General features: G+C 34.9%; 1 protein-coding gene across 8 annotated transcripts in view; it reads right to left on the reverse strand.

Moving 5' to 3' along the window:
* The window catches only part of SNX13 (sorting nexin 13), a 148,512-nt gene that overhangs the window by 35,501 nt on the left and 98,459 nt on the right, over nucleotides 1–14,552 (reverse strand). For all 8 annotated transcript variants that reach the window (XM_061413643.1, XM_061413641.1, XM_061413642.1 and 5 more), the window contains 2 exons: nucleotides 10,575–10,679; nucleotides 9,843–9,975 (listed from right to left, as the gene is read on the reverse strand). In XM_061413643.1, coding sequence (XP_061269627.1) covers nucleotides 9,843–9,975; nucleotides 10,575–10,679 — 238 coding nt within the window. The remainder of the gene's footprint in view (nucleotides 1–9,842; nucleotides 9,976–10,574; nucleotides 10,680–14,552) is intronic.

The following is a 14,552-nucleotide window of genomic DNA, read 5'->3' on the forward strand; positions in this document are numbered from 1 at the left end:
GATCCCTGGACTGGGAAGATTCCCTGGAGAAGGAAATGGCAACCCCCTCCAGTACTCTTGTTTGGGAAATCCCATGGACAGAGGAGCCTAATGGGATACAGCCCATGTAGTTGCAAAAAAGTCAGAATTTAGCAACTAAACAAGAACAAAGGAGCAAAACAAGGCATGGTTTACCTTCTTGCTTACCAATAAGATTCAGAAATTTAGATTGTCTAAAGCCAATGGAGATCTATATTTAATCAAGACTTTAACAACTGCTTAAAAATATTAGAAAACAAAAGAAACACGATGAGGAAAAATGTGATTGAAATTAAAATTTAAAAGGGAAAGCATAATTTAAATATTTAAAAGGCTGTGAATTTGTTTTAATAAAGGAAAAAATATCTACCCTTAAAATAACTTAGAGCTAAACTAACTAAAGAAGGCAATCTCACGGAAAAAGACAAGGAAGACAGAAGAGAGAGAGCATGGGTAAGCAAGCCATCCAGCTACCTACCTACTTACAGAAGTTTAGTTATATAAGAATGAAATTTAATTAAATAGGAATGAAATTTCTTCTAAAACAAAGAAAAACTACCACAGGATATTATTATACATGGTAAGACTTTACCCACTAACTTTGTGCTCAATTAACCCACATTAAAAAAAATGGTGGGGGCAGCTACACATTGAACACTAGATTGAATCATTATTTCAAAATGTCTAAAAAGCAGCCAGAATTTCAAGACTTTAAAAAATACACAAAGTATCAGGAAGCTTAATTTTTAAAAGTCAGAAAATGAATTTATAACCAGAAGATATAAGGTCTATTTTAATTAATCCTATACAAACAAGAAAATTATAAGCATTACTACTTGAAAAACTTGTAGCAAATGCCTAAAACCTAAACACTCACAAATACACATAAAACCCATTTTTAATAAAAATGTTTCAAGTTATACCCATGATTACATATACTTTCTTAACATGGTTTCAAAAAAGTATTAGGCAATTTCTCAGTTACAAAACATGTAAGAGCTCATTAATTAGGACACGGAATGTTAAAAAGCAAGCAATGTCCCAGACAGATAAAAGATATATGTGTATATATTAATTCCAAACTACAATCAATGATTCCAGTGTGAGGGACTACTCAATGGCTGACATAAAAGAAAAGTTCATTTGATTCAGATCAAAATCAGCTGCAGGGGGAAAAAAAAACAAACCTCTTAATCTACTTTGTGTTTTAAATAAGTATGACATTTTGGGAAGTTTGAGATCACATAAATAATAATCAGTCACAAGACAAATATAAATGGAAGCTAAAAGTCAGTTTAGAAGATTCTGGAAGAGTTTTTACACTATAGGATCAAAAACTACTCCCACAGAATATATTGCTACTATGATCATTATATAATACATGGATGCTTATAAATTAGCTGCTTATGATTTAATTTATCTTCTTTCTTTCTGGGTCAGATAGCAATTCCATTTCACAACACTAAGCAAATTTCTAAAGTAGACAAAATTAAAATATACAATGAAAACATTTATAATAGTCCTTTAAGGAAGAAGAGTTTCTACTACAAATTTCATATCAGCTCTGTAAAAGATTTTTCAACAGAGATAGTAAATAGATACAATATATAATAAACTTGAAGTACACTGATTTTACTATTGAGCTGGCAGAGAAGTACTCTTAAAAATAGAAAACTCCCTCCATTAAGCAATCAAATACAGTTAACAGAATACTATTTCAGTTTTACAAATAACCAAGATACTAGATCATCAATCAATATAAAAGCTATTGTAACATACAAATTTTTGTAACTATATTTCTTCTATAACTTAAAAAGTAAAGTCTCACTAATATCGAATAAGGAGTGGGGAGGATGAGTAGAAAAGAGGGGAGGCTAGAAAGTTTCCAAAATAGAGGCATTTGCTAAAGCAGTGCTAACCACTTAATTACATCTATTATATCTCCAACTTTAAGTGGTCCTGTCCATTAACTCTATTTATAAGTAAATGAACATAATTAAAGCACTCTCTTAAATACTTAGTAAAGTCTTTCCCATTTACTTTGTATTTACATTGGTTATTTGCTAGAAATTTTATCAAATCCTAGATACTTCATTAGAGTTTAGTAAGTACTTCTGCATTGAATCACTAGTAAAAATGGTCATCAGGCCTAAAGTCTGCAAACTGTCTAAGGGCTGCCTCTCGCACTATTCTTAAATAGCCAATTATTTACTATGAAGAAACACCGATATTTGTGTTTTGGTTTATATACCATTTTTACATATAGAATTCCATTAAAATGTGACAACTCTGAGGTAGGATATTACTACAAGAAGAATAATAGTCTACATTTATAACTGAGAAAAATGAGGCCTAAAGAAATTAAGTGTTTGGCCAACATCACATAGGTAATAAGTAGTAGAAAAAGAGTAAAATCAAAGTGTTATCACTCTTAAAGTCTGTTTTATTCACTACACAATGTGAACAGAAGAAAACTGAAAGACTGGAATAAATGACTTGTAGCTTCTTCTAGCTTATATTATACAGGATTTGGAACAGAATACAATTAAAAACAGAAAAAAAATGTTTTTACAATGTTTTATAGTTTATGGAACATTCTCAGAATCATCACTTGTTACCTCATTTAATCTTCTCAATGATCCTATCATTAATCATGGCAATTATTACTTTACAAGCAAAAAAGAAACTACCATAAAAATACTGGGGTGACAATCCCTTTGAAAACATGCTTCAAGAATTTTAAGAAAAATTCTCTTTTCTCGCCCTTCTCCTCTTTGTTTTTCTTTTCTTTTCCCTTTTTTCCTTCACTCTTTCTTTCTTCACTATGTAAGTTAAATTGTTGTGCTCTCTTTGCTGTATTCCCCAGTTGGCAATCTGCTTAGGCTCAGTTTTCCAGACTGAGCATTAGTTAGCTCTGCTTTTAACTGATCAATATCACGTTTGGTTTCCCTTGTTCACTAAGTCTATCCCCTGTACTCTTTTCTTTAGAATACTTTCGTTATGACTGTATGTGTGGAAGTGAATGTATATGTCCCATTATTTCTGTAATTACCTACCTGCTTGATCTCCTCCCACTAGAACACAGGCATTAGTCACCCCTAATAAGAAGTCAATACAAGCCACTCAGACCAACAACCTTTCCCTCCCAGGGCCAAAACCAAAACGAAGAAGGAATACAACCCTAAAGCCTGGGAAAGTGGAGCAAGTTAGAAAAAAGAAAAAAAAAGAAAAGACAGAGAAATACAGCACAAATGAAAGAATAAGACAGAAAGTCACAAGACCAAATAAACAAAAATGAAATAAGCAATCTACCTGAAAGAGAGTTCAGAATAATGACAGTAAAGATACTCCAAAGTCTTTGAAATAGAATGGAAAAGATGCAAGAAATAACACAGTTAATACAATCACCAAGGACACAGAAGAAATAAAAAATAATCAAACAGGTATAAATAACACAATTACTGAAATTAAAAATACTCTAGAAGGAACCAATAGCAGAATAACTGATGCAGAAGAATGGATAAGTGAGCTGAAAGAGAATGGTAAAAGTAACTGCTGAAGAGCAGAATAAAGGAAAAAGAATGAATAAAATTGAGGACAGCCTCAGAGACCTTTGGGACAATATTAAACACACCAACATTGGAGTTATGGGGAATCCAGAGGAGTAAGAAAAAAAGAAAGGCACTGAGATAATTTCTGAAGAAATTATAGCTGAAAACTTCCCCAACATGGGAAAGGCAACAGTCAATCAGGTTCAAGAAGCACAGAGTCCCTTACAGGATAAACACATCGAGATACATATTAATACAGCTAACACAGATTAAATACAAAGAAAGAATATTAAAAGCAGCAAGGGAAAACCCATATGCTTAACAGCAGATCTTTCAGCAGAAACTGAATGGCAGGATATATTTAAAGTATTGAAAGAAAAAAAATCTATAACCAAGATTACTTTACCCAGCAAAGATCTCATTCAAAATTGGAGAAATCAAAAGTTTCACAGACAAGCAAAAGTTAAGAGAATTTAGCACCAAAAAACCAGCCTTACAACAAATACCAAATGGACTTACATAGCCAGTAAACACAAGAGAAAAGAAAGACCTACAAAAACAAACCCAAAACAATTAAGAAAATGCCAACAGGAACATATATATCAAAAATTACTTTAAATGTAAACAGATAAAATGCACCAACCAAAAGATACAGATGGACTAAATGAATACAAAAACAAGACCCACATATATATGCTGCACACAAGAGACCCACTTTAGACCTACAGAAACACAGACTGAGAGTACAAGGATGGAAAAAGAGAGTCTATGCAAATGAAAGCCTAAAGAAAGCCAGAGTGGCAATCATTATTTCAGGCAAAATAGACTTTAAAATAAAGAATATTATGAGAAATAAGGAAAGACACAACATCAATGTTCAAGGGATTAATCCAAGAAGAAGACATAAAATTGTAAATATTTATGCACCCAACATAGGAGCATCTCAATATATATATAAGGAAAACACTAACAGGCGTAAGAGGGAAAATCAACAGTAATACAGTAAGAGTAGCAGACCTTAACATCCCACTGACACTGATGGACAGATCATCAAAACAGAGAATCCATAAGGAAACACAAACCGTAAATGAAACATTAGACCAAATGGACCTCACTGATATCTTCAGGACTTTCCACCAAATGCAGAAAAATATACTTTCTTCTCAAGGGCACATGGAATATTCTTCAGGACAGACCACATCTTGGGTCACAAATCAAGCCTCAGTAAATTTAAGAAAACTGAAATCGTATCAAGTATCTTCTCTGACCACAATGTTATGAGACTATATATCAACTACAGGAAAAAAACAACTGCAAAAAACACAAACTCATGGAGATTAAATAATACATTACTAAATAAAAAAGAGGTTACTGGAGAAATAATTCTTAAAGATTAAGATTTCTTAAAGATTCTTAAAGAATCCAAAGATTCTTAAAAACAAATGACAACGAAAAGACAACCCCAAACCTATGGGATTCAGCAAAAGCAGTTCTAAGGAGGAAAGTTTATAGCAATACAATTCTACCTCAAGAAACAAGAAAAGCATTGAAGAGACAACCTAAGTCTACATTCAGAGCAGCTGGAAAAAGAACAAAAAATCCCAAAGTCAGTTGAAGGAAAGAAATCATAAAGATCAGAGGAGAAAAAATTAAGAAGTGAGGGAAACAATAGCAAAGATTAATAAAACTAAAAGCTGGTTCTTTGAGAAGATAAAATTGACAACCCAATAGCCAGACTCATCAAGAAAAAAAGGAAGAAAAAATCAATTCAACAAAATTAGAAATGAAAACAGTAGAGGTGACAACAGACAACATAAAGGATCATATGAGAATATTATGAGCAACTATATGGCTAATAAAATGGACAACCTAGAGGAAATGGACAGATTCTTAGAAAAGTTCCACCTCCCAAGACAGAATGAGGAAAAAAAAGAAATTGTGAACAAGCGAATTAGAAACAATGAAATCAAAACTGTGATCCAAAATTTCCCAAAAAACAAAAGCCCAGGGCCAGGTGGCTTTACAGGGGAATTCTATCAAACATTTAGAGAAGAGCTAATGCCTATTTTTCTGAAAATCTTCAAAAAACCTTCAGAGGAAGGAACATTTCCAAACTCATTCTACAAGGCCACAATCACTCTGATACCAAAACCAGGAAAGACAACACACAAAAAAGAAAATTACAGGTCAGTATCACTGAGGAACACAGATGCAAAAGTCCTCAACAAAATTCTAGCAAAGAGAATTCAACAACATATTAAAAAGCTCATATACCATGATCAAGTTGGGTTTATTCCATAGATGCAAGAATTCTTCAATATACACAAATCAATCAATGGATACATCATATTAAAAAACTGAAAGATAAAAACCATATGAACATCTCAACAGATGCAGAAAAATCCTTTGACAAAATTCAGCACCCATCTATGATAAAAACGCTTCAAAAAATGGGCACAGATGGAACCTACCTCAACACAGTAAAGGCAATATATGATAAGTCCACAGTAAACATTATTCTCAATGGTGAGAAACTGAAAGCATTCCCTCTACGATCAGGAACAAGACAAGTATGTCCTCTCTTACCACTATTATTCAACATAGTTTTGGGAGTCCTGCTGCTGCTGCTAAGTCGCTTCAGTCGTGTCTGACTCTGTGTGACCCCATAGACAGCAGCCCACCAGGCTCCCCAGTCCCTGGGATTCTTCAGGCAAGAACACTGGAGTGGGTTGCTATTTCCTTCTCTAGTGCATGAAAGTGAAAAGTGAAAGTGAAGTTGACCAGTAGTGTCCGACTCTCAGTGACCCCATGGACTGCAGCCTTCCAGGCTCATCCGTCCACGGGATTTGGGAGTCTTAGGTAAGGTCATTAGAGAAGAAAAAGAAATAAAGAAATCCAGACTGGAAAAAGAAGAAATAAAACTCACTACTTGCAGATGACATGATACTATACATAGAAAACCCAAAAGAAACTATCAGAAAATTACTAGAGCTATTCAGTGAATTTAGCAAAGTCATGGGATGCAAGGTCAATACACAGAAATCATTTGCATTTCTATATACTTACAATGAAAAATTAGAAAGAAAAATTAAGGAATCAGTCCCATTTAACATTGCAACAAAAAGAATGAAACTTCTGGGAATAAACCTACCTATTGACTATGCCAAAGCCTTTGACTGTGTGGATCACAATAAACTGTGGAAAATTCTGAAAGAGATGGGAATACCAGACCACCTGACCTGCCTCGTGAGAAACCTGTATACAGGTCAGGAAGCAACAGTTAGAACTGGACATGGAACAACAGACTGGTTCCAAATAGGACAAGGAGTACATCAAGGCTGTATATTGTCACTCTGCTTATTTAACATATGCAGAGTACATCATGAGAAACGCTGGGCTGGAAGAAGCACAAGCTGGAATCAGACTGCCAGGAGAAATATCAATAACCTCAGATATGCAGATGACACCACCCTTATGGCAGAAAGTAAAGAAGAACTGAAGAGCCTCTTGATGAAAGCGAAAGAAGAGAGTGAAAAAGTTGGCTTAAACTCAACATTCAGAAAACTAAGATCATGGCATCTGGTCCCATCACTTCATGGCAAATAGATGAGGAAACAGTGGAAACTGGCCGACTATTTTTCTGGGCTCCAAAATCACTGTGGATGGTGACTGCAGCCATGAAATTAAAAGACGCTTACTCCATGGAAGGAAAGTTATGACCAACCTAGATAGCATATTCAAAAGCACAGACATTACTTTGCCAACAAGGGTCTGTCTAGTCAAGGCTATGGTTTTTCCAGTAGTCATGTAGGGATGTGAGAGTTGGACTATAAAGAAAGCTGAGCACCGAAGAATTGATGCTTTTGAACTGTGGTGCTGGAGAAGACTCTTGAGAGTCCCTTGGACTGTAAGGAGATCCAACCAGTCCATCCTAAAAGAGATCAGTCCTGGGTGTTCACTGGAGGGAATTATGTTGAAGCTGAAACTCCAATACTCTGGCCACCTGATGTGGAGAGCTGACTCATTTGAAAAGACCCTGATGCTGGGAAAGATTGAGGGCAGGAGGAGAAGGGGACGACAGAGGATGAGATGGTTGGATGCCATCACCGACTCAATGGACATGGATGGGTGGACTCCAGGAGTTGGTGATGGGACAGGGAGGCCTGGCGTACTGCCGTTCATGGGGTCACAAAGAGTCAGACACGACTGAGCGACTGAACTGAACTGAAGGAGACAAAAAAACTGTATATGGAAAATTATAATGAAGAAAGAAATCAAAGGCAACATTAAACAGAAAGAGAGATATACCAAGTTCCTGGGTTGGAAGAATAAATGTTGTGAAAATGACTATACTACCAAATGCAATCTACAGATTCACAGAGATTACCAACAACATTTTTCACAGAATTAGAACAAAAAATTTCACAATTCATATGGAAACACAGAAGACCCCAAATAGCCAAAGCAGTCTTGAGAAAGAAAATAGAGCTGGAGGGATCAACCTTCCTGACTTCAGTCTATACTACAAAGCTATAGTCATCAAGACAGTATGGTACTGGCACAAAAACAGAAATACAGACCAATGGAATGTGATAGGGAGCCCAGAGATAAACCCATGCACATATGGGTACCTTATTTTTGACTAAGAAGGCAAGAATATACAATGGGGCAAAGATAACCTCTTCAATAAGTGGTGCTGGGAAAACTGGACAGCTACATGTAAAAGAAGGAAATTAGGACACTTCCTAATGCCATACACAAAGATAAACTCAAAATGAATGAAAGACCTAAATGTAAGGCCAGAAAGTACAAAACTTTTAGAGGAAAACATAGAAGAGCACTCAATGACATAAATTAAAGCAAGATCCTCTATGACCCACTTCCTAGAGTAATGGAAACAAAATAAAAATAAAGAAGTGAGACCTAATTAAACTTAAAAGCTTTTGCACAGCAAAGGAAACTACAAACAAGGTGAAAAGACAACCCTGAGAGTGGGAGAAAGTAATAGGGAAGGAAACAACTGACAAAGAATTAATTTCCAAAATATACAAGCAGTTCATACAACTCAATACCAGAAAAACAAACAACCCAATCAAAAAGTGGGGAAAAGACCTAAACAGACATCTCTCCAAAGAAGACATACAAAGGGCTAACAAACACATGAAAAGATGCTCAACATCGCTCACTATTAGAGAAATGCAAATCAAAACTACAATGAGATATCACCTCACACCCATCAGAATGGCCATCATGAGAAAGTATACAAACAATAAATGTTGGAGAGGATGTGGAGAAAAGGGAATCCTTGCATTGCTGGTGGGAATACAAATTGACACAGCCACTATGGAAGACAGTATGGAGATTCCTTAAAAAACTAGGAATAAAACCACCATATGACCCAGCAATACCATTACTAGGCATACACCCCGAGGAAACCAAAATTGAAAAAGACACATGTAACCCAATGTTCACTGCAGCACTATTTACAACAGCTAGAACATGGAAGCAACCTTAGATGTCCATCAACAGATGAACTGATATAGATACTGTGGTACATACATACAATGGAATATTATTCAGTCATAAAAAGGAATGCATTTGAGTCAGTTCTAATGAGGTGGACAAACCCAGGGCTGCTTATACAGAGTGAAGTAAGTCAGAAAGAGAAATATAAATATCATATACTAATGAATATATATGGAATCTAGAAAGATGGCACTGGTGAATTTATTTTCAGGGCAGCAATGGAGAAACAGACACAGAGAACAGACTTATAGACACAGGGCAAGGGGAACAGAGAGAGGGTGAGATGTATGGAGAGAGTAACATGGAAATTTACAACACCATATGTAAAATAAGACAATGGGAATTTGCTGTAAAACTCACAAACAGGGGCTCTGTAACAATCTGGAAGGGTGGGATGAGGAAGGAGATGAGAGGGAATTTGGGAGGGAGGGGACATGGGTGCACCTATAGCTGATTCTTGATGTCTGACAGGAAACAAAATTCTGTAAAGGAATTATCCTTCAATTAAAAAATAAATTAAAAAAAAAAAAAGGAATTCTAGGCTCAACAGTTATGTTCTAATTTGTTATCAGATTTTAACATTTTAATTTAGTTTAAGTAAGTAAACTTCATCATTTATTCATGGATTTTAAAATATATTACAATTTATATTTCAGCTTTAAGAACATTTTTATGCTATTTGGTAAGCAGAATATATACAGGAATATACATATATAATGGATAAATGTACAATGTGCACTACCTTACCTCCATCACCGTCATCTGATCCTCTGAAACTAGGATCTTTTAACATATCCAGCTCAGCTAACATGCGCACATAAAGTGCATTCTGTCTGAAGGAAGGATAAAATCTTTCATCTCGAAGCATCAATTCATACACCTTATTGAAATAAATCAAGATATTCAATCATTAATACAAATAATGTACTAATTTCCAATAATAAGATTTCAACAAAAGGTAGACAGAGGTATTACTGTAATGAATTATAGGCTCCATATTTATAAGATGTCAGTAATAAGACTATGTCACAACTAGTGATATTTTTCTGGCCCCTCTAGCATCTAAATTATACTGAAGAGAGTCCTACTGCAAAACAAGTCACATGACAGCAGTTATATATAATGCTCTACAAAGCAGTGTTCTCTAAGAAACAAATCCAAATAAAGGCTCAAAGCACATATTAAAATAAATGAATCTGTTATTTATACATCATCTATTCATAAAATTCTAGAATCTGTATCTGTCACTTCAGCCAGATTCAAAGTAAATAACCCAGCACAGGGATTTTCCGCATTTCTACAGTAAATAAGCAAAGAAAAACTGGCTATTTTGTGAAGTATTATTACCATAACACATCTTTTTAGTTATCACACTGTACTTTCATAACGTTTCAATAACCTTTTACAGACAAATTACATGCATATAGACATATACATTGTTTTCAAAAAAGATATAGTGATAAATGTTGTACATAATACCTTCCTTTGAATGTCATCAAAGATTTCAGGGGTTGGATCTTCATGATTCAAAGTATCTGCTAATTTTGCTACCAAATAATCATCAACAGTAACTCTCGGAGATGCCTGACAAACAGAGAAAAATACAAGTAGCATTGATCTTTGAAATTTCTAAATCCAAGTTAAGCCTTCATAGTAGAATTAAATAATTTGTTGTTCAGTCACGTCTGACTCTTTGCAACCCCATGGACTGCAGCATGCTAAGCTTCCCTGTCCTTCACTATCTCCCTGAGTTTGTTCAAAGTCATATTCATTGAGTCAGTGATGCCATCCAACCGTCTCAACCTCTGTCGCTCCCTTCTCCTCCTGCCCTCAATCTTTCCCAGCATCAGGGTCTTTTCCACTGAGTTGGCTCTTCGCATCAGGGAGCCAAAGTAGGATAATTAAATAATGGAATCATAGTACTAAAAGTAACTGCCAAAAAATCCTTGGTTTGTAAGTGACACCTTGATGTTTAAAGGCTGAAATCAGAGCTAGCATTTTTCTGGCCATGAGGTACTACACAGCAGACTTGTTAGACAAATGTGGATTTAAATCTTAACTTTTGCTGAGCAAGTTTCCTCTCACAAGGCTTCACCTATTCAATCTGTAAAATGGAGATAAACACTACATATGATTAACTCAATCTGTAAAATGGAGATAAACACTACATATGATTATAGTGAGGATGAAAAGAGATTTATGTAAGACTTATGTGTCCAGCACATAGGAAATAACTGTCACTACCAGTTAGCGTTGAGCATGCAGTAGTCTTAGATGTGTATTTAATAAAATGTCAAAAGAGTATGCCATGTTGCTACTTATCATTTCACACTAGAAACAATCCTTTTGAATGGCACTTAAAAGAGACCATGTTTATCCTAATTCAGTTTTATAATACTGCAGCAAAGTATCAGCATGATAAGGGACAGAAAAAGTTCGAAAAGTTACTTTGTTTCAATAACTTTCATCTCAAGCTGCATAATGTGACAGACACTACAGACATTACTCAGCATGTTAACTTTTGTATTTTTAAGTCTTAAGGATATGGAGAATAAATGAGTGATTAAATGATGGTAACTTTTAGAGACAATAACAAAAAAATGCATTGTTTAAGCAATTTCTCTGTGCTGTTAAGACTATCTAAGGAACAGAATAGATAAATCAAGAAGAGAAGAAAAAGTATGTAAGTATCCTGGGCATACATCCAGATAAAACTGTAATTTAAAGGTAAATGCACTCTTATGTTCAAAGTAGAACTATTCACAATACCCAAGGCATAGAAACAACCTCAATGTTCATAGAGAGATGAAAGGGTAAAGACAATGTGGTACATACACAATGGAGTATTTCTCAGAGATAAAAAGGAATGAAATAAAGTCATATGCAGCAGCATGGATAGACCTCGAGATTATCATACTAACCCAAGTAAGAAAGACAAATTACCATATCACTTTTATGCACGATGCAAAACATGACACAAATGAACTTATTCCCTGGTGGCTGAGACGTAAAGCATCTGCCTAGAACCTGGGAGATCCGGGTTTGATCCCTGGGTCGGGAAGATCCCCTGGAGAAGGAAATGGCAACCCACTCCACTAATCTTGCCTGGAAAATCCCATGGAGGGAGGAGCCTGGTAGGCTACAGAGTTGCAAAGAGTCTGACACAACTGAGGGACTTCACTTCACAAAAGAGAAACAGACTCATAAACACAGAGAACAGACCTGAGATTGCCAAGGGGGAGAGAGGATGCAGGAGGGAGGGAATGGAAGTTTGGGATTAGAAGATGCAAACTAGTATATATACAATGATAAACAACAAGGTCCTACTGTATAGCCCAGGGAATCACACTCGATACTTTGTGAAAAACCATAATGGAGAAAAATATGAAAAAGGAATGTGTATATGTGTAAATGAATCACTTTGCTGTACAGCAGAAATTAACACAATATTATGTACCAACCATTCTTGAACAAAATTAAAAAAAAATTTTTTTTAAGTAAGTAAACAGGAGGGTATGAATGTGCAGCATAAGGGCTATACAACTTCTAATGTCCCCTTGTTAATTCAACACTCTTAGAAGTAAACTCAGGGAGGTAGTGTGGTGGTACTTTTTTGGTTCTTGTGAGGGGGTTTTTGGAGGAAGAAGAAAAGGACACTTGTCTATTATTTGTTTGTGTATGTGTGTGGTGTTCCCTCCCCGCCTCCCCCCGACCCCTCTCACCCTGAAGTAAGGACAGAACTCAACAGCTTCAGCTATGTGACAAAGATCAGAGAGGAACATGATTTAAGTTAGTTTCTGTCCTTTCATGTGCCCTCTGAGCTCACTAAACTCAGTTTCTAGGAAGTAAGAGACAAATTTGAAAATAACATTTTCAATTTATCTAGCTTAATTTTTTCTATAATCTCAGGTACACAGAATTGGATTAAGCCTTATCCTTGGAATATGTATGGTGAGCAATACTTTCAGAGAGCTAACATTGGGCATAACTAACCAAGTCCCTTAAAAAAAAAAAAAAACAGTAATATAGAAGAAATATTTGCACATATGGTACTACGTTAACATAAAAATACAAAAATTGCATGTTTTTTCCAAAATTACCTATTAATCTGTACTGCTTACTTCCATATTACACAAATGTAGTTATTTAAACAAAACGACTAGTTAACAGTGGCAACGGATAATTAATAGGACTAAACAAAAAATATGTTTGAGAAAACAAAACAATTTACTTAATAATATTCCTGTTCGCTGATATAGAAACTTATTTTAACATTTTTTAAACTTTTCACCTAAATTTAAAATTGGTAGGCAGTACCACTGTTTATTCTTAAAATATATAAATCTAAGACTATTTAAAAGATTATACATGTAATAGGACTAATAGATACATTTGTATTTAATAAAAATAAACAATTATATTTACCTTTTATTCTATGATCTTGTAGGATATTTTTGTGTGCCTTTTTTTCTGATCTGCCTGCAGTCTTCAGGACAACCCTCTATTTTATACAGTGGTATAACTAAATACAACCAACTATAAAATAAAATTCACTATGACTTTTGGCTCTGCTCTTGAGCCTTTATCACATTTATTTCTCTTACCACTGCAATGTCATGACATCAAGTGAAATATCCTTTCAATAAAACCATTTAGGCAAAGAATAATGGGATTTTACTCACTAAAAACAGCAGGTTTTTAGACCTACAGGGATTTGTTTCCAGCTTTCCAAAAAAAGTGTCCATCAACTTTGTATCTCCACGTTTGGTAGACCAGCTGTTTGTCCATCAGGTTCTCTGCATGTATGAATTCATCATATAGGTTGCCCATGTCTAAAACACCCATTTTTTAAGTACTTCAAAGCATAAAGGATGTCATAAGTTAACAACCTCTCCTTTTCAAGGAAAATGGTTCTAAAACGCATAGATCATTTAAACATGTGAGAATAAAGGAGCATTCCAAAGAAATTATAGTTTTATTAAAGAGAGTGAGGAAACTGTTTAAGCTGGCTGTTCCTTTCTGGTGATATCTGAGTTCTTAATAGCTTTATTTTCAAAAAATGAGTTATTTTCTTCATTGTATGAGTTCTTGCTATAGCCTACATGTACTCAGTTCTGTACATTTATTTCAAGGTTAATTTTAGTCCCTTCAAAAACCATTCAATAGTTTTAGAGAAAAATCATATAAATTTCTGTTTACTGTAATTCTTTTCACCACACACATTCTTGATATATTTTCAAATGAAAGATGGATATTATTCTTGTTCCATGCTAAAAAAAATATGATTACTGCCAACAGTGGCATCTTTTCTACTGCTGGCAACAATGACAGCCATCTGGAAGGCAAATGTCTAAAGTTATCTCTCCTGACATTTTTGTAATGTCAAAATCTCATAAAGCTGAAGCAGTAGTATTATTTAGAACATATAGGTACAGGAAAACTACATGGGAAAGTAAG

Source organism: Bos javanicus, chromosome 4 (assembly GCF_032452875.1).
Source record: "Bos javanicus breed banteng chromosome 4, ARS-OSU_banteng_1.0, whole genome shotgun sequence".
Taxonomy (NCBI): domain Eukaryota; kingdom Metazoa; phylum Chordata; class Mammalia; order Artiodactyla; family Bovidae; genus Bos; species Bos javanicus.